This window comes from Mastomys coucha, unplaced genomic scaffold, assembly GCF_008632895.1.
Source record: "Mastomys coucha isolate ucsf_1 unplaced genomic scaffold, UCSF_Mcou_1 pScaffold20, whole genome shotgun sequence".
Lineage (NCBI taxonomy): Eukaryota > Metazoa > Chordata > Mammalia > Rodentia > Muridae > Mastomys > Mastomys coucha.
Window position 1 is genome coordinate 42372685 of NW_022196903.1, and position 19415 is coordinate 42392099.

The 19415-nt window shown below is 39.0% G+C and overlaps 1 protein-coding gene across 15 annotated transcripts in view; it reads right to left on the minus strand.

Annotated features, from left to right (window-relative positions):
- The window catches only part of Ezh2 (enhancer of zeste 2 polycomb repressive complex 2 subunit), a 57997-nt gene that overhangs the window by 14137 nt on the left and 24445 nt on the right, over nt 1-19415 (minus strand). For 8 of the 15 annotated variants that reach the window (XM_031381721.1, XM_031381716.1, XM_031381720.1 and 5 more), the window contains 5 exons: nt 12372-12488; nt 8645-8765; nt 6765-6905; nt 4841-4943; nt 3834-4012 (listed from right to left, as the gene is read on the minus strand). In XM_031381721.1, the coding sequence (XP_031237581.1) occupies nt 3834-4012; nt 4841-4943; nt 6765-6905; nt 8645-8765; nt 12372-12488 (661 nt within the window). Of the gene's footprint in view, nt 1-3833; nt 4013-4840; nt 4944-6764; nt 6906-8644; nt 8766-12371; nt 12489-15815; nt 15978-19415 lie in introns of all 15 variants that reach the window. The other 7 variants (XM_031381724.1, XM_031381719.1, XM_031381722.1 and 4 more) reach the window with 2 other exon arrangements.

Sequence of the window (19415 nt, forward strand, 5' to 3'; positions counted from 1 at the left end):
AAATAAAGAAAATATCTAAAATTAAAAAAAAAAAAAAAAAAAAAAAAACGTTGGCGGCTGGGGTAGGGAAGAAGGGTGAGATAGGAGGGTGGTATCTTTCCTAGGCTGGCTTTGAACTCAGCAATCCTCTAGCCTTGCCCCCTGAGAACTACAATTATAGATGTGTATCACCACACCCAGCTCTAACATAATTACTTGATTTCTAGATGAAGGATTAATTTATTAAGCATTAACTAGAAAATGGTTCTACTTGTAAAATCTATAGAAAAAAGAAGCTTCAATAGCTGGAACTCAATTCTAGGGTGTGTTAACCAGTTGTTTTCTCACACAATGGAAAGGGCCAATGCTTAAAACTAGTTACTCAAAATTATACAATAGGAAAATGACCTTAATTTGGCTAAAAATAAGTGATGTTCACAGAACTATGTAGGGTTTTGGTGGTTTTAGAAAGGCCTTTTCCATAAAGGCTCCAATCTCTATCTTCTCCCTTCAAGTACTAGAGATCCAATCCTGAGCCTAGCTCAGCGAAAGCTCAAGCATTGAGCTAAAATCCCAAGCTGTCCCCTCACAAACACACCATTTTAACAATCACACCTTTTCTTAACGATGGTTGGGTTTTTTGTTGTTTTGGTTTAGGGTTTTGTTGTTGTTGTTGTTTTGTTTGTTTGTTGAGACAGGAATTCTGTGTCGCCCGACTGTCCTGAAACTCACTCTATATAACAGCTGGCTTTCAACTCACAGAGATGCACCTGCCTCTGCCTCCCAAATGCTGGGATTAAATGTGTGAGCCACCATATATCCAGCAGTTTTTGCATACTTGCAAAGTTTTGCTATGTAAGCCTAGGCTGGCAACTATCTTGCCTCTGCAGGAATAATGATAAGATTATATATAGATAGTAACACCACATATTCTGGTATATTATGAATTTGCCAAAGAAAGTTATTCTTAAAATACTCTTAAAGGAGCCAGCAAGATGACTCATCAGGTAAGGGCACTTATCAAGTCTGATGACCTAAAATCTACATGGCAGGAAGAGAGCTCCAACTTCAACAAGTTGACTTCTACATTCACACCATGGCATACATGTGCCAACATGTATGCCCACATACAAAGTCAGTCACTCAACCAATGTCATGAATAAAGACTCATGGACAGAAAAAAAGATACCTAAAACTAAGAAACAGATCCAGGAGCTGGGGCTCTGGCTTAGTGAATAAGTAAATACACATTGATAATAAGCAATGAAATAAGTACTATATCTCAAAGCAGAGAATGATTTGAACTTCTCCATAAATGATACTAAAACATTTAGATAACTTCGTGAATGAGGAAAAAAGTTAGATCCATATTCACACCAGAATAAGTTCTAAACAGGAAGGTACACAAGTATATGTGCTTTTTAAAAGAGAAATAGGGGAGATGGGGAGGTTCCCAGTATACCAGGATGGCGCTTGCCATCAAGTTGTCAACTTGAGTTCAATACCCAGACTTTGGAAATTTGTCCTGACCTCCACAAGAGCACCACAGCAAGCATATCCTACAACCTCCAAAATAAACACACACACACACACACACACACACACAAACAAAAGCTTAAAAAGTGTGTGTGGCAGGGGAAGCTTTATATATAGTCTTAAAAGGCGGGGAAAGCCAATTTTTTTTAAAAAAAAATTAATTATACTTAGGGACCTTTTCTTGAACAAATTTTAAACAATTCACTTCAAGGGAACTAATTTCAGGGCTGGGGAATTACTTCAGCAGGGAAAGTGCTCACATAGGCAGGAGGACCTGACCTCTGATCCTCACACCTTCCAAGAGCCAGGATTAGGGAAGCAGAAATAGGGAGGCTCCCAGAGGCTCACTGCCCTATCAACCAACACAAAAAGCTGAGCTCTCGGTTCACTGTAAGATCTTGTCTCAACAAATAAGGCAGAGAAGGATGAACAACAAATAGAACCTTTCAAAAGTCTAATGGAAACCTACCTATTACCATAAAAGTCCCCATCCCACCCCCCAAAAAAACCTCACACAGAGGTAATATAAAATTACTCTATAATGTGGCAACAATGCCTCTAGAAAACCCACAGGCTAACAAATCAAAAGCCACGTGCCAGGAATAGGTTACCTCTTTTGGAGTTGTTGACCAGTGAGGTCCCATAAGCCCCCAAACATTATAGGCTATTGCCAATACTATTAATAAGACCCTATTGGTAAAGAAATCACATACTTGAGTCATAGAGCATGAAGGTATCAGGCTGGACTGAACTGGATACTTCATCCCTACTGGCTAGTGTTCCTAGTGTGGAAGGTGCTATGCTCGGATGAGGGAGAAAAATAATTACCAGCCTTCCTAGCTGTGAATGCACGTTGCAAGACGCAACAAAGTCTGCCTGGCAAGACCTGCACTGCGCAGTAGTGTCATGAGCATCAAGACCTGCACTGTTGCAGCAGTGTCATGAACATTGTCAGAGTAGGCAGCCACTTTCTGATTGGATTTAAGTCCCACTCTACAAGATGAGACCTGAATCTGGCTGGCATCTGTTGGGTCAAGAATCTATGGCTAGACAAGGCATGGACCCTAGGGAAGGAGAGATTCTAATACTATTATTCTGCTAAATGGTGATAGTATTAAATCGCCATTAAATAACGCCATTATACCCACAAGTTAATGCATTTCTTAATCAGTACAAGAGAAGCTTCTATTTGCAGTTCATGGTGATTAATATAAAGACCCACAACTGGTCAATGTGCAGAGAGTAGGAGACTGAAGAATGTTTAGGCCGAAATGGGAAATCTATATCAAATGCTGCTGGGTGTTTGTGGCACATGCATTAATCCCAGCACTCTGGATACAGAGTCAGAGGCAGGAAGATTTCTTTTGAGTTTGAGGCCAGTTGGTCTATAGAGCTTGTTCCAGGAGAGCCAGGGTTACACAAAGAAACCCTGGGGGCTGGGGGTGAGAATAATTGATACTTTTTATTCACTGCAAACTTTAGGAATGTGGATATGACTTACTGTGAGTAAGTGGGATGTGTCTTAGAGTGTGCAGGGATGGGGCTGTGGCTACAGTCTAGTATTTGCCAAGCAGGAGTAAGGCCAGGTTCAATCTCTAATACTACAGAAAACACATAAACCCACACCCTAGCCTGGAGAGGATTCCCATTTTAGTGGGTATGGTGGTATGCGCCTGTAATTCTAGCGCTCAGGGGGTTGAGGCAGGAGAATCAAAAGGATCATGAAAATCAACAGCTGCATACTGAGTATGAGACACTATTTCAAAAAACATAAAACAAATTCCAGTTACCTGGAAATTTTATTAAGAAACCTCATTTCCCAGAAATGCCAAAGGAAAGAAACTAGTTTTCATACTGACATTAATAATATTTTATGTTTTGCTTGTTTTGAAATGTGAAGTACTAATGAAACAATTATTCGGAGGATCAAAAAGAAACAAAAATATTTTAAAACTATGCAAGAAATTGTTTGCATAAATGCCTTTTCACCAATTCATTAACTTAACAAAATTTGTTCATAAATATCAGTAATACTGTTCTGAGCTCTGAGCTCCTTCACTATAATAATTTCACTATAAAATAGCCTTGTAAAGAGTCACTGACCTTTACTTCACATTAATGGGAAGCAGTGAATGGAATGAAACGTGTACAAAAAGATGTCAGAGGAATCCTCAAAGAATGTAAAAGTTGCAGTACAGGGATGTAACGTATTTCCTAACCTCCACTATAAGATTGGCCGGTACATTTTGGTTGTGATAACGGACAGGAACCTGCTTTACTACAGATTTCAACAACAAAGATAGAAAATGAAAACGTACAATAATTGCACTTACGATGTAGGAAGCAGTCATACTTAAAACATCGTCGACAGAAGAGCGTGTGAAATGAATGTAAGCTTTGCTCCCTCTGAACAGACTTGGCATTTGGTCCATCGATGTTTGGGGTACATTCAGGAGGCAGAGCACCTGGGAGCTGCTGCTCCGTGAGTTCTTTATATCTGACATCAGACAAACAAATAAACAATGTAAGTAAAACAGAAAGAAAAATCACTTTTTTGAAATTAAGTTTCTAAAAGGTTTCCATGGGTTTGATTTTTTTAAAAGTTTATCTTATCTAAAACTCAACGAAAAATATCCAACCTATAGTAATCTTTGCTGACTAAGAACCAATCATGCATTATGCATGGGAAATAAGAATCAAGCCCATTGATACAACTGCGGTACACTGCAGAAGAAGCTATTAGCATTAGCTTGGATGAACTATAAAAATCTCTACCAGCGTCCAGAAAACGTTTCCTAAAATATACTAGTATAGACTGTGGAGAGCCTTTCCAAGAGCGAGTGGTCTCATAAGCAAGCCCTCATTTGGCTAAGCTTGCTGCCATTGGTTGCTTCCGCATCTGGTGACCTATCTGCTTTTGCCATGTGGCCCATTGGGATTGGCTAAGCTTGGGAGTACTCAAAGGCCATGGGCCAGAAGGCGGAGCTTAAGTAAAGGCTCTAGAGAGGCAGGAGAGGCAGAAGCCAGAAGTAGGAGAAGCCGGCAGGAGGAGCAGGAGGGAGAAGCAGGAAGGAGAAACATTGTTAAAAGGTTCCTGAAATAAACTGCAAAAGGAAGAGCTCGGGCTGCGTCTTTCTTGCCGGACAGAACGGAGAGGACGTGACAATAGACTGTACACAGGCAAACAACATGCATGAATTTTCATATATGTACTCAATATGAACTAAAAATTTTCTAGTACACAGTACGAGTGAGTGTGTGTGAAATAATAAACCAAGATGACAACATGCACGACTGCCCCAAGTTAAAAAGAAAAAAACCTTACTTTTCTTTCAGTTCTTCTGCTGTGCCCTTATCTGGAAACATGGAGGAAATGGCTTCAAATATTTTATCAGCAGGAAATTTCCGAGGTGGGCAGGTTTCTTTATCTGAACAGTGAATTGTGAGAAGGGAGGAGATGGAAGAAACAAGTTTCAATTTCATTTTCTCTCTATCACAGTACCACAACAAAGCTGATTTTATTTATTTATTTATTTTAACAAAGCTGATTTTCTAGGAACTTGTGGACTTTGGTTTACGTTTGGGAGGTTGTAGGGGAGGGAGTAATCTTTGAGACTAGGTCTCTTACTGTGTAGCCTTAGTTGGCCTGCAACTGAGTAGATCAGGTTGACTTCCAGCCTCTGATGATTATTATTTTCTTATGTGTTCATGTATGTGTGCACATGTGAGGGTCAGGAAGAACTTTTGTGAGTCAGTGCTCTCCTTCCTCGGTGGAATTAAGAAATCGAAATCAGGTCATCAAGACTTGTTCGGCATGCACTCTTACCCACTAATCCATCTTGCTAACCAACTCTTCTATTCTATGGTCTCTGACTCCCAAGTGCTAGTATGACCAGGATGACTAACACTGGCTTGGGGTTTTTGTTTTGTTTTGTGTGGAAGGTTTACCTAGTTTAGTCCAAGATGGCATACAACTCATTATGTAGCTAAGGACGACCTTGAACTTCTGACTCTCCTGCCTTCACTTTCAAGCACTGAAATTACAGGTGTCACCAATCCCTCAATCACTTACTTCTTTTTTTAAGATTTATTTATTTATTATATGTAAGTACACTGTAGCTGTCTTCAGACACACCAGAAGAGGGCATCAGATCTCTTTACAGATGGTTGTGAGCCACCATGTGGTTGCTGGGATTTGAACTCAGGACCTTTGGAAGAGCAGTCAAGTGCTCTTTAACCGCTGAGCCACCTCTCCAGCCCCCTATATCACTTACTTCTAATGGAAAAGCCTATCAAATACTAGAAAGGCAAATATAAAATTCAAGTATGAGAAATTAAGAGTACAGGAAGACAGATCCCCCAAATTGACTATTTGAAACTAATAGTTTTGTGTCAGAGCTGACCATTAATCCACTTTCAGATCTGTCCATCACATGGAAGAACTTAGCACTTATTGACTCCTAAGGTGTGTTTCTGTTATAAAGAATACATGTCTTTTGATGCAATCTTCCCCCTAAATTCTGCTATGCTGTGTTAATAGTAAGCTTGCTAAGTAGAAGACAGCATTATGGACTCTACTTTGGGGTGAACGTTTTCTAGTAACACTTAACAAGTGTAGAGGCAATAACACAGCTCAAGTCAGACCTAGGTCATCAACTTGGGGCTCAGATTCTACTTTTTCCCAATATCACTATCTTAAGTAAGTTTCTTAGCTTTCTCCCTCTCTAAACCATTTCCAATATATAATGGAGCTGATAATAACACATACATTATAAAGCTGTGGAAGGATAAGCTGGTATATATGAAGGTAGTATACAATTTATACATGATATATATTATATTATTATAAAGATATTATGATAACTGATCAGCAAAGTCCAAGAAAGGATTATGTCCTTTTCTAGGCAAAGGAAACAAAGGAGCTCTAGTGGAGAATGAAATGCTACAGAAAATATATTTGATCATACACTTAACAAAAAGGGGGTAGTTACATTCTACCCTTACGTGGGTGGTTTTTACATTATTTACATGTTTGGTTGTATGTATGCCACAGTGTACTGGTATGAAGATCAGGGGCAATTTGGGAGAGTCAGTTCTTTTCTTCTACAGAGTAGGTTACAGGGATCAAACTGGATTCATCAAGCTTGGTGGTAAGCATCTTTACCCACCGAGCCATCTTACCAGCTTGATACTTAAAAAAAACAAAAGAATTATATAAGGCTCAAATAAAAAACTAGTATTAAACATACCATCTCGACTATCCTCTAGATCTTTCTGTTTTTCTTCTCTTTCATCAGGATCATCTCCATCATCGTCGTCATCATCATCATTATATTGACCAAGAGCATTTACCAACTCCACAAAAATTTCATCATTTATAAATCCACATTCTAAAAGCCAAATGTCAGAAACGGAGGGAAAAGGGTAATGGCAAAAGTTTATGTATGTGTTCTCTAATCTGGAAGAATAGCAAGAGCCTATCAGCACTGTAACCTGAGGGGCAGATACAGACAGTCCAGATCAATTTCACAGCCAGCAAAGAAAACAGCATTTACCTTCACTATCTGTTGCCCTTAATCCACCTTAATCCATGAGGACCTGTAGCTTTAGCTTCCTCCCAATCTGTGTCACTGACTGACTATTTCAAACCTGTTTTCCACTATAATATGACCACATCTCCATTTGCTCAGATATCAAGAGAGCCTCCTGTACTCAGAAACCTGAATCCAGGATTCTGATAACTTAATTTCAACGGGATCTGGATGCCCTGAGGAAGGCATTGTTGAGTAGGGAGCCTTTCTGAAGCACATGACCCATAAACAGAACTTTAAACATAGTTTTACTATTGAAAGCTTACCAAAAACACACACCCTGTTCCTATAAAATCTATGTGTTGCTGCAGCTGGAGTTTGTAACCAGTTACAGATGATTACCAAGTGGCAAAATAAGATCCTCAAGTGGAAAAACTAGAAAAACACTAAAAATGTATGCCTGCAGCTCTGTATAGTCAATTGCAAAAGTTAATTTTATTATTAAGAAGATTTTTTTTTACAAACTCTATGCTTAAGAAACCTTAAGTCTTTCGCAAACCCTTCTATGACAGTTTGAATGAAAATGATGTTGATAGGCCCACAGGGAGTGGAATGATTAGGAGGTGTGGCACTGTTGGAGTAGATGTAGCCTTGCTAGAGAAAGTGTGTCACTAGGGTCAGGCTTTGAGGTCTTAGGTGCTTAAGCTAGACCCAATGTGTGTTGGGTTTAGTCTTGTGACCTGTGAATTCAGAAGCTGAGATCTATGCCCTGGTCCAGACTACAACCTGATCTTGGGGCACTGTATTAACATAGGTACTGCAAAGAATGTTCCCTAATTAATCAATAAATGGCTGGGGTTTATGACTGGGTATAGAAAAGGCAGGACTTATAATCAAGGAAGATTTAAGGAGAGACCAGGAGGAGGAAGGGAATGATGAAAAGTCTCCAGAAGGCCAGATATATGATGAGCATGTGGCCAAGAGAAGCTGGCCCTGAGGACATACATGGTACAGAGCATGTGAACTGGGGACTGGCATGTGGATATAGAGTAGAAGAGTTCAGAATCTGCCTAGTCTATGATAACAGCATGTAAATAAATCTTAAATTGTTTCTGTGTCAATTACTTGGGAACTATACAAACAAAAATAGGGCAGAAATCTCCAATAGATCTTAAGGAGTAAAAGAGGGCACAACAAAACCCCAGAAAAATTGGTATTGCATTAAGTGTAACTCTCTTCCTGCTGTCTGCCATTAGATGTTGACCTCTAGGCTCCTTCTGCACCATACTTATCTGTGTGCCGCTTCCTGCCATGATCATGGACTAAGCCTCTCAACAGTAAGCAAGCCCCAATTAAATGCTTTCCTTTTTTTTTATTTTTGGTTTTTCCAGACAGGGTTTCTCTGTGTAGCCCTGGCTGTCCTGAAACTCACTCTGAAGACCAGGCTGGCCTCGAACTCAGAAATCCACCTGCCTCTGCCTCTCAAGTGCTGGGATTAAAGGCGTGCGCCACCATGCTTTCCTTTTTAAGAGTTGCCACTGTCATGGCAACAAGAAAACCCTAAGACCCACACTAAAGAGAATATACATATAGCTCACCTCTGTCACCATGCACTTTTCCATCATAATTTTTTATTAGTTCTTCAATGAAAGTGCCATCCTGATCCAGAACTTCATCCCCCATATAAGGAATGTTATGTAAAACAGTTTCATCTTCCACCTAAAAGTAAAAAAGAAAGAATGAACAAGTGAACAGAAAGAAGAAAGGAAGAGAGAGAAGTTAAAACTAGATGTATTCTAATTTTTAAATTAGAATTTAAATATTTCTTTAAAACTTGAAGGCCAGAGAGATGGCTCAGCAGGTAGAGACACTTGCTGCCATGCTTGACAACCAGAATTCAATCCCTGGGACGCACATGGTAGACAGAGAACTACATGGTAAACAGAGAAATAACTTCCCACATGTTGTCCTCTGACCCCCTACACATGTCATGATAAACATAAACACATACATACACACATATACATGTGTGTGTGTGTGTGTAGTTACATAGTACACATACACATAAAACTTAAAACTTAAGCCCTCAATGTGAGAATTAAATGTGACGCGCTTGCTCAGCATGCTGAACACTGAGCTTAATTCCTGGTACCACACAAAAAAGCTAATGAGATAACTAAAATCAGTATTTTCCATGAGTACTTGTCTTTCTCCAGAACTGTAGAGCAAACTGTAACTGCACTTAATCTAACATGCAATCCTTCCTCTTGGAGTTTCTAAGAAAGGAAACTGCTGCAGGTTACATGAGACCTCAAGTTTAAGACACTCCTATTACAGACACTAAAATGGAAGAAGGTACCTGTAATAAAACTGATGATATGTGGCTTATCCAAATAAACCACAAATACTCATCAACAAAGAGTTTTAAAAAACTTTATGTGGTAATCTAGCAATTAAAATATTCAATACAATAAAAATCTAGGGATACCCTGGAGATCATGTATTTGAACACTTGGCTCCTAGTTGGTAGCAGTGTTTAGAAGGTTTAGCAGGTACAACCACTGCATAACCTTTTAAAGTTCCATGGCTCACTCCACTTCCAGTCAGCAACCCCAATTCCCCACTCTGTTCTGTGACTCAGTTAGGATGTGATTCTTAGCTTCGTGCTCCAGCTAACACGCCTCTGCCTGTCATGGTTGATTTTTATCCCCCTGGTACCATAAGTCCAAATAAACTCTTTCTTCTATAAGTTGCCTTGGTCTTGGTGATTTATCACAACAAGGGAAAAAAAACCTGATACTGATATAAACGACTATCAACGGTCTTGTCATTCTATGCCAGAAGAATTTACGCTTATAAAATCAAAATATTCTACAGCAACAGAAAATATTTCAATAATTGGATGACAAGTCATACATAAGTTGATTATGCTAGTAAATAAGATGAGTAAATCTACATCAAAGTGTAACAACTGGGAAGGACAAATCAAAGAAAATGTAGAGAGACTAGAATATCTGAGAATACAAAGGACAAAAAAAAAATCATAGAAGGAAGAAAACTATACAACCAAGTACATGACAGCAACTATAGAAAAGACTGGATGGTCCTGAAGCGTGTGTCAAAAAAACTAAGTTAGGGTAGGCTTATTCAAAAAAGCCCTTCAACAAGGTATTGGTTAAAGGTTGAGGTTTAGAAAGTTAACTCTGAAAAACAGGACACACTGGCGAAGAGTCACTGGAGGACAAAGACAACATTTCAAGTACTGCAAGCCTTGGATCAGACTATGATAACAAGCAACAGGAAAGGACACACTGGAAAAGGCCATGAAACACATAGGTGACAATCAGGCAACTAAAAAACAGGAAGATTAATGATTTTAAATCATCAGTAGACAACAAATTTTGAGTTTGTTATCAGAAGTTTAAAAAAAAGAAAGAAACAAAAATTGAGACAAAAGCCGTGTGAGTAATAAAAGGAAAATGTAGAGTTTAACGTATTGTTCAGATTCAGAATATCAGCATACTTACCTCAAGTTTCACTTCATTTTGTGTGCACAACTTCCATCTAAACCGAGTCTAGTTCTTTGAATGTAAGCCAAAATTAAATATTTGGCTATTATGTCTTCTCAATAGTAGCCATCTTTGCTCCCCACAGTATATGCTACCCATAAAAGTCATCTAATTTGTTTTGGTCAGTGACCAGGAAAGTCTAGAAATGGTACAAACTTTGCAGTAGTAACTTAAAAAACAAAACAAAACAAAACAAACAAACAACAAAAAACCCTTAAGAGTCTTTCACAATTTCAATCTGTTAAATGTTTTTAAGCACTGTGCGAAGATGTGTCCCTGACCTTCCTTGACTGCTTAAGGCACCTTCTGATTGGTTAAAATAAAAAGCCTATAGCAAAAGGTAGAATATATGGTAGGACACTGGCAGAGAGAGGAATTCTGGGAAAGAGTCAGGCACAGGAAGAATTATCACCGCTCTGAGGAAGCTGGACATATGAAACTGAGGAGAGACAACCAGCTGCGGGGCAGAACTTAGGTAAATATAACTAGGTCTCTGTATCCTTATTTCAGAGCCGGGCTGAGCTTAGAAAGGTCTATAATATAAATCTGAAAATATGAAGCATCATTGAAGGTGTCAGTACGTTTCTCATCTGCAGTATTTCTTATAAAGCCTTAAATGCACTTCATAATAAGTGAAACTTACCTTTAACTGCCACTCATAGAAGTGTAAGAAAAGTCACTAATTACAAATGTCTACTTAAAAAAAACAGCCTCTAACAAGCAATTCTATACAGCAATTCTCTAACTTCAAGAAATTCTCTCGGCATTTTATTAAATACATCAAATGAGTAAAGTTACGGTGATTTTGTTTTATTTTCTTAAGGGTGCGTGGGCTATCCACCTTAAGTTATTTTGGCTTAGAGACTACTGATTAGGCTAGGCTAGGCTAGGCTGGCCAAAGAGCCTTTCCCCACCTCCCCAGTGTTGTATATATATATCTGTATACCACCATGCCCCAAACTGTGTATTTTTACCTAACAAGTAAAGAATATACTCTTCAATTTCTTTTGCTCTACTTTCCTTCATTCTGTTTCCATAAAGAATTAAACATGAGCACTGTACTGCCAAAGCTTGGAGTAGTGCTCTCTGCAGAGACAATGACCTAACTTGTGCTTTATAAATCCTGAGAGTAGTTCCTAGTGTACATTACTGCATATATGTGCACAAGCGTGTGTGCATGCGTATACGTATGTTTTGGTTTTCTTTTTTTTTTTTTTTTTTTTTTTTGTTTTTTTGAGACTGGGTTTCTCTGTGTAGCCCTGGCTGTCCTGGAACTCATTCTATAGACCAGGCTGGCCTCAAACTCAGAAATCCTCCTGCCTCTGCCTCCCAAGTGCTGGGAGTGTTTTGGTTTTCTGAGACAGGGTCTCTATTGTGTACTCTGACTGTTCTGGAACTCAATATGCAGACCAGACTAGCCTCAAACTAAAGGTGCCACTATCTTAACCTTATCCTGAAAATTGTTTGATGAGAAGCTCTCAGTTAACAAAATGAAAAGTCGGGCTACGGTCAGAGGGCACCTTTAAAGAATAAGAACTATAGACTTCATCTTTAAATGTGTTTACTTCAACTTTTCTTGTGGAGAATGCAAAAAAGAACATTAAATGGGCTTTTTTAACAATTTTTAAAAATCAATCCAAGTGCTACTATTTTGATGGCTTTTAAAAATTATTGTTTCTTTATCACGACAAAAAAATTACCATGTTTCTTATTTAAATACATTATCAAACAAGCAAAAGCTGCATTACTAACATACCATAAAATTCTGTTGTAAGGGAGACCAGGAATACATTATGGGTACCGACGCGACTGCATTCAGGGTCTTTAATGGGATGACTTGTGCTGGAAAATCCAAGTCACTGGTCACTGAACACTAAAACAGAACACAAATAAATAAAAACTTCCTCTTACAAATAAAAAGATCAACCTTAAGCTATGGTCATCATGCTGTGAAAAGATGCTACATTCTTAAGAAACTCTGAATATAATTTTTATGATGGAAAGGTTCATAAAATCCAAAAAGAATCCGCTTTTCTCTAAGGTGTCTTCTTAAGACATTCTCCATCTTTTTGCAAGCTTTTAAATCCCTCCAGCCTTTCTCATACTTACCATTAACAGTTAGAATCAAAAACTATATTCATATTAGCCTCAGAAATCAGATCTGCAGCATGCTTTCTCTAAACACCTAAGTTTATATTTAGTTCTGATCACCCAAGCACATGGGTTAGGATATATTACATATAACAAGTGTGTCCTGAGATTATGAATCACAATGACCTTTTTCTTTGTTGAGATGAGGTCCTGTTATTGAATTTACTCTGTAGACCAGGATATCCTCAAATTCACAATCCTCCTGCCTCAGCCTAAAAGATGCTGTGAATGCTAAGATAACAGGCAAACATCAGTATGGTATATCTAAACCTTATCTTTTCTCTTGCTTTTTAAAAATGTCATATTTTATATAACATTATCAAATAATGAATTATGAGTAACAGATGAGTTTCAATTGCAAACACATTCTAATCAACTCTATAACATCTAACCGTTCACATGTAAAGCACTACATTAAGCACAGTAAATGTTTTATAATTTTTACAACTCTATTTGAAGACACTTACCCCACTTTGCAGTGAAAAAACTACGGTAAAGACAGGACAAGGAGTTTGCTCAAGATCAGACATGGAGTGTAAACAGCAAGTCTGATTTTGCTCACTGCTCTGACCCACTGCCATGATACTTCATCTCTATAACATACCTTCTGTCCCTTAAAATATCATTTTGTATTATTTATCATAATAATGATCAATGTTAAATTTCTGGGGCATCAGAAAGAGACAGAATTTGACCTCCAACAACAGACAGAACTGTGTTTATTAATGCACATAGCGAGGAACAGACAGCTTCTCCTTAGAGGAAGAAACTGAGGGGTCTGTCAAGGGCAAAGCTAGCTGTGACCCTTGATAGGTATGGGGTGAGGCTTCAGTGAGGAAACTGTTGAAGCCTTGGTCACTACTGCAGTCTCTTCTTCCTGAAACTGTTGGCCCACAGTAAGACAGACTACCCAATTGTAATCTCACAGGAATGATGTCTCACAACTGAAGCACTCTATCAGATTTCATAGCACACTATTTCTCCTGTATCACAGAGAAGAAAACTGCTAATTACACTGTGATGTAATGCCTTATCACGACTTGAACAAAAATGCTGGTTAAAAACTGTCAAAATTTTTGCAACTTTGATTCTAATATGGTAAAAATCTGTACCCTAATAACCACATTGCTTTCTATCCTGATGAGGAACCCAGCTTTTCTTAAGAGTTCTCAAATGTCAAGCCTCCATGGCTGTCTCAGATATGCGCTGATGATCTATAACTAATAAAAATAGAACAGAATAAATTGAACCCATAGCAGTCACATATGTACATACAATATACAGAGTCAATGTCTGAGATTTATGTAGGGAGTTTCTGGATGAAATGAGATTACTCGCACACAGGCCACATACGCCTAAATGTGTATTCATGTGTACCTCATGAGTAGAGCCCTCAGTTCTACTGCTCAGGTACTCTGACCACCACAGTGCCCACACAAAAGGACTCTTTCCTAACAGAAGCGAAAGTGACAGACAAAGCAGTTCCAAAGAACTAAGAGTGATGTCTACTAATGTGTTTTCCAAAAAGGCAAAGGAAAAGTAACAATACCAAAAGCTTAAAGTCAAGTAAATAAGGTGTGAATGGCTTATTAATGTTCTCTTTCCTACTAACTGGCTTCACGCATAGATCCTCATCCCTCCATTAGCTAGTCAAATAACAGGAACTAACATTTATTGATCACATACTGTGTCCCAGCCACCGTGCTAAGTAACTGCTTATATTCATGATCATAAATAGTTCTTGTTATGACCTTATGGTGTAATTTTAACATCACAATCCACAAATGGACCCAGAAGTTAAATCTACCTAGTAAGAAAGTAGACTGAGAAGGCAGGGCTAGAAGCTAAGGCTGACCGGAACAGCCAAGAACATCTGTGATTTACCGTGCTTTACTTCTTGCTCTAAAGCTCACTGGGAAGATTCACTATAGAGCCTTATAGTATCTGCTACATGGATGTAGATATTTTTAATTACTCAATAAAGCATCACACACTATCCAATAATCTTAACTATAAAACAATTTTCATTTCTTAAAAAAGTTATTAACTTTTGTTTTATATTTGGTGGGAACAAATTAATTCTACATAGAAGCTGTCTCTATAGCCCTGACTTACCTGTGTTAGCATATGAATCCAAGGTCATGTGTAAGTCAGACAGAAAATATTCTTTTCAACCATTAGATAAGGGGATGGCTTATTTGTGGAAAACTTTCTGGCTATACTCAATGAAAGCTGGGGAACTTATAGAAGCACAGAAAACAGGAAAGCACGGGCCATAGCACAAATGACACCTCCAGTCCAATACCTCTGCCCCATTTCTGGTACGTATCACTTCAAAATTCTGAGTCATCCACAAGTCACCAAGGGATGCAACCCAAGCTCTGTAAGGGTAAGAGCATCTGAGGCGAAAGGTATGACTTTACCTTTCTACCTCAAAACAATGCTCGGCAGTGTGTCCAAACATAAGTTTATGGTGTCAGCAGACTATGTTTGCTGATTCTCTGTGGTGGAAGGTTCAGTTCCTTCCAAGCTCCGAGAACACTTTTATAGAGAATGACCCTGAGCTCTGCAGCACCTCTGGATCCTACCCCACACAGCCTCTAGCCATGCTACAACCATGACCTATCCACTTATGGAATGACACTGAAATGCCGCAGCATTTGCAGGTAAGACAAGTTAAGAAATGCTATGTGTTGACTTACAGAAAATTACCCAAAACTTCCAGTTACTTAGCAACTTTACTTTCTTTGAACGTGTTTTTACCCTCAACTCTTTAAATACTCATGTCGCCCAGAACAGGCAAAAGCTGTTGACCTCACGAGCCTCCAGAGCATTGTGCCTGCTCAGTTATACCTCTGCAAGGCCTACTTTAGTTTAGCAACTTAAATTTCTAATTCTAGCTCAGCTCCAATTTCAGGATCACACAAGACATTATTACAGATAATTCATCAACAGTGGTGAAGAAAAACAAGTTACCAAGGATGGCACATTGTCAGAGAAACACAGCTTACTGGTAAGTAACAAGGTTCCTCTGAGATTGGAGACTTACATCAACTAGCTGGTACAATAGGCGACTGTGTGGCTGGAGAGGAAGCCAAGCCAAAAATAGTAGTTGTAGGAGTACACAACCAAACTGAGACTCTTGGCAGAAGACTGGTTCCAAGTAAAAACTGTGTTATGGAAAATCGTAGAGGGAGAGCAGGTGAATGGCCTGAAGGGAAGGGAGAAAAATTAACACACCCTACTATGTGCCAAGCAGCACGTTAGAGATTTTACCAAAGTTGACTTTAAAATTCACCACTACTCTATGAGGTAAACATTCCCCATTTTAGGCAGGACATCCCAAAGGACAACAGTTAACAGTCATCCCACCACCTCTGAATGATCCTTAGCATGAGGGCAGTTAAACTCAGCTTCAAAAAAGTGCATGGGAGTTATACCCCCTATTGGGTGGTGTAATTATACATTCTTGGATACTCACTGGCTGGCATGGAATTCTCTATTGAGACCACACTGGCTTCAGTCTTACAACAATCCTCCTGCCTTGGCTTGTAATGAGATTATACGCAGCTTTTCAGGAGGATTAGTGTGATGGCTAGCCTTAGTTGTCAACTTGACTACATGTAGAATTAACTAAAACCCAAATGGCTGGGTACATCTGTGAGAGATTTTTTTTTTTCGTTATTAAATCATTTCAAGTGGAAAGACCCATTTCTAATCCTGATCTTCTGGGTATGTAGATACATCTTTATCCAGATCTACTGAGTGGGAAGATCTACCTTTAATCTAGACACCTTCTGCTGGAAGCCTATAGAAAGGACATGCAAGAAGGAAACTTGTTCTCTTTGCCTGCTTGCCCTGGGTCTTGAGACCGTCACTGTGGCATTAGAGCAAACCTCTTTGGGATTCAGGTGTATACTAATGATCAGCTAAAAGATCAGGCTTCAGTGATTTAACAACCTCTAGATTCTTGTACTTTCCATTTGTAGACAGCAATTGTTGGAATAGCTGGACCACAGCCTGGTAAAACATTCTAATAAATCTCCTGGATGGATGAATGGATGGATGGATGGATAGATGGATGGAGCTTCCTATTCTTTACCAGTAATAGAAAATTAACGCTTCTAGAGAACTCTGACAGATTTTGGTACCAGAAGTGGTTCTAGAGCAACAAAATCTTAAGATGAATCTTTTAAGTATCTATCTGAAATAGGCATCTCACTTTGTCAACACTTAGTTACTGAAGCCTTTCCTGGAAGCTCAGAGAATCCTAAATGATGAAAGCCCATGATGTGAACTATTTTATAAACTAAGGACACAAATACATTTGATTATCCTGATTCACCAATTGTGAGAGGCAATAGATTTTGGTGACTCTGTATATAAAACTTTGGACAATTTGTGGAAAAATAAGGAAAAGGATGACACTGGTTAGTTGACTCTAGCATCACTGGATAAATTGATAATGGAAAAGAATGAGCTTCATGATAAAATTAATCAACTTCTAACATCTCAGAATATAGTGTACTCAGCAATGAATTCAGCAATAACTAGTATACCCTTTAACGCTACTATCTGGCCAGTGCAGAAGAGAGAGAGAGGCATGGAGAATGACAGTTGACTACCTAAAACTAAGTCAGGTAGTAACTGACTGCGCTGCTGTACCAGTGTCCTTATTTGAACAGATTAACACATTTCCTGGTATATGGCATTCAGCTATTGATCTAGCAAATAACTTTTTCTCAGTACCTGTCTGTCCATAAGGCCCACCAGAAGCAATCGACCTTCAGATGGCAAGGCCAGCAGTATACCTGTAAGGTTTTCTCTGAGGGATCTATCTATCACCTCTCCAGCCCTGAGTCATAACTTACTTCTAAGGGATCTTGATCATCTGTCTCTTTCGCAAAATATCACATTGGTTCACTATATTGGTGACATTATGCTGACCGGACCAAGTGAACAGGAAGTAGCAACCACTTTTGACTTGTTGGTAACACATGAGAATCAAAGGATGGGAAATAAATCTAGCCAGAATTCAAAGGCCTTTTACCTCAGGGAAATTCTTAGGAATCCACTCTTATGGGACATAAAGAGATATTCTTTCTAAGATGAAGGATAAGTTATTGCATCTACCATCAAGAAAGAAGCACAATGTTTAGTGAGCCTATATGGATTCTGGAGACACTTAGATGTGTTAGTCCAGCCTGTATACCAAGTGACTCAGAAAACTGCTAGCTTTGAGTGGGGCCTGGAACAGGAAAAGACTCTTTAACAGGTCCAGGCTGCTGTGCGGGCTACACAACCAAGTTACAATGTGACCCAAGCTGCCCATCATGAGCTGGGTATTATCTTACCAACCATACCATGAAATAGGACATGCACAGTAGCAATCCATTATCCAATAGAAGTGGTGTAAATATGATCAGGCCTGAGCAGATCCTGAAGGCACAAGCAAGTTGCCCAAGAAGTTGTCCAAATGCCTACTCCTATTACAATGGTGGCCTATTGTCAAATGTTTAGCTTCTACTAAAGCCTAAGCAGGCCAAGACCGGTCTCTTAGAGAGGGGATAGTTGGTTTTCTGCAGATGATGGTTGTAGACCCTAGCTCCAAAATCCAAAGTGTCTTTTGTAACTCACCTATAGAGGCTTGCCAACAGTCCCAACAGCATCCCTATCTGCCCCTGACACCTCAGAGTATCATCAGCTCTGCTAGATCATATGGTCCAAATGGTTCATGTATTACCAACAAGTCAGAAATGGTTGCTACTTCCTGCTCACTTGGTCCAGCCTAATTATATTGGTTAGGGTTCTCTAGAGGAACAGAACTAAGAATGAATTGGTCTATTTGTCTATGTAAAGGGGCAGAGTTATTATAATAACTTATAGGTTATGGCGCAGCTTATCCAACAACAACTATCTACCAACAGAAGAGAAGATCCAAGAATCTAGTAGTTGTTCAGTACATGAGGCTGTCTTATCTGGCCTTTAGTATATGCTGGAATTCTGAAGAAGCAGGCTCTCATGCCAGAGAAGAATGGACTTGCCAGTGAGAGTAAGAATAATCAAGCAAAGAGTACAAACTTCCTTCTTCCAGCCTCATAGATATATAATTAGGCTTCTCAATGTTCTTCTTTGCCATCGCCTTCAGAAGCTTGATCCTAAAAATGAAGGGATCATAAATAATGATCCTAATGCTATGATAAAATCCAAGATAATCTGACTGGGCCCATAAGGGTAAAATATACCCTATATTACATGTTCTTCTGCTAAAAATCAGTTTTGTTAAAACACTGGTGACCACAAAGCACAGTCCTAAGACATACAAAATACTCAAAAAGCTAGGTGTGATGGCATATGCCTGTAGTCCCATCACTTGGTAAAGACAGGGGAATAAGGACTTCAAAGGCTCAAGGTGAGCTCAGACCATGAAACCCTGTCTCAAAACATAAATCAGAATCATTTGGGGGGGGGGTGTTAAATTAAAACATTCGAAAGAGAAGAAAGCAGGAAGGGGGCAAAGGAAAAACAACAGGACACCAAAGCATATGTATGTGTATTCTTAAGTATCTACACATCAACAATGGTGCTGTGGAAAGAAAGCCAAACCATTACTACAACTGAAAGAAAAGAAACTAAATGCTAAACACAG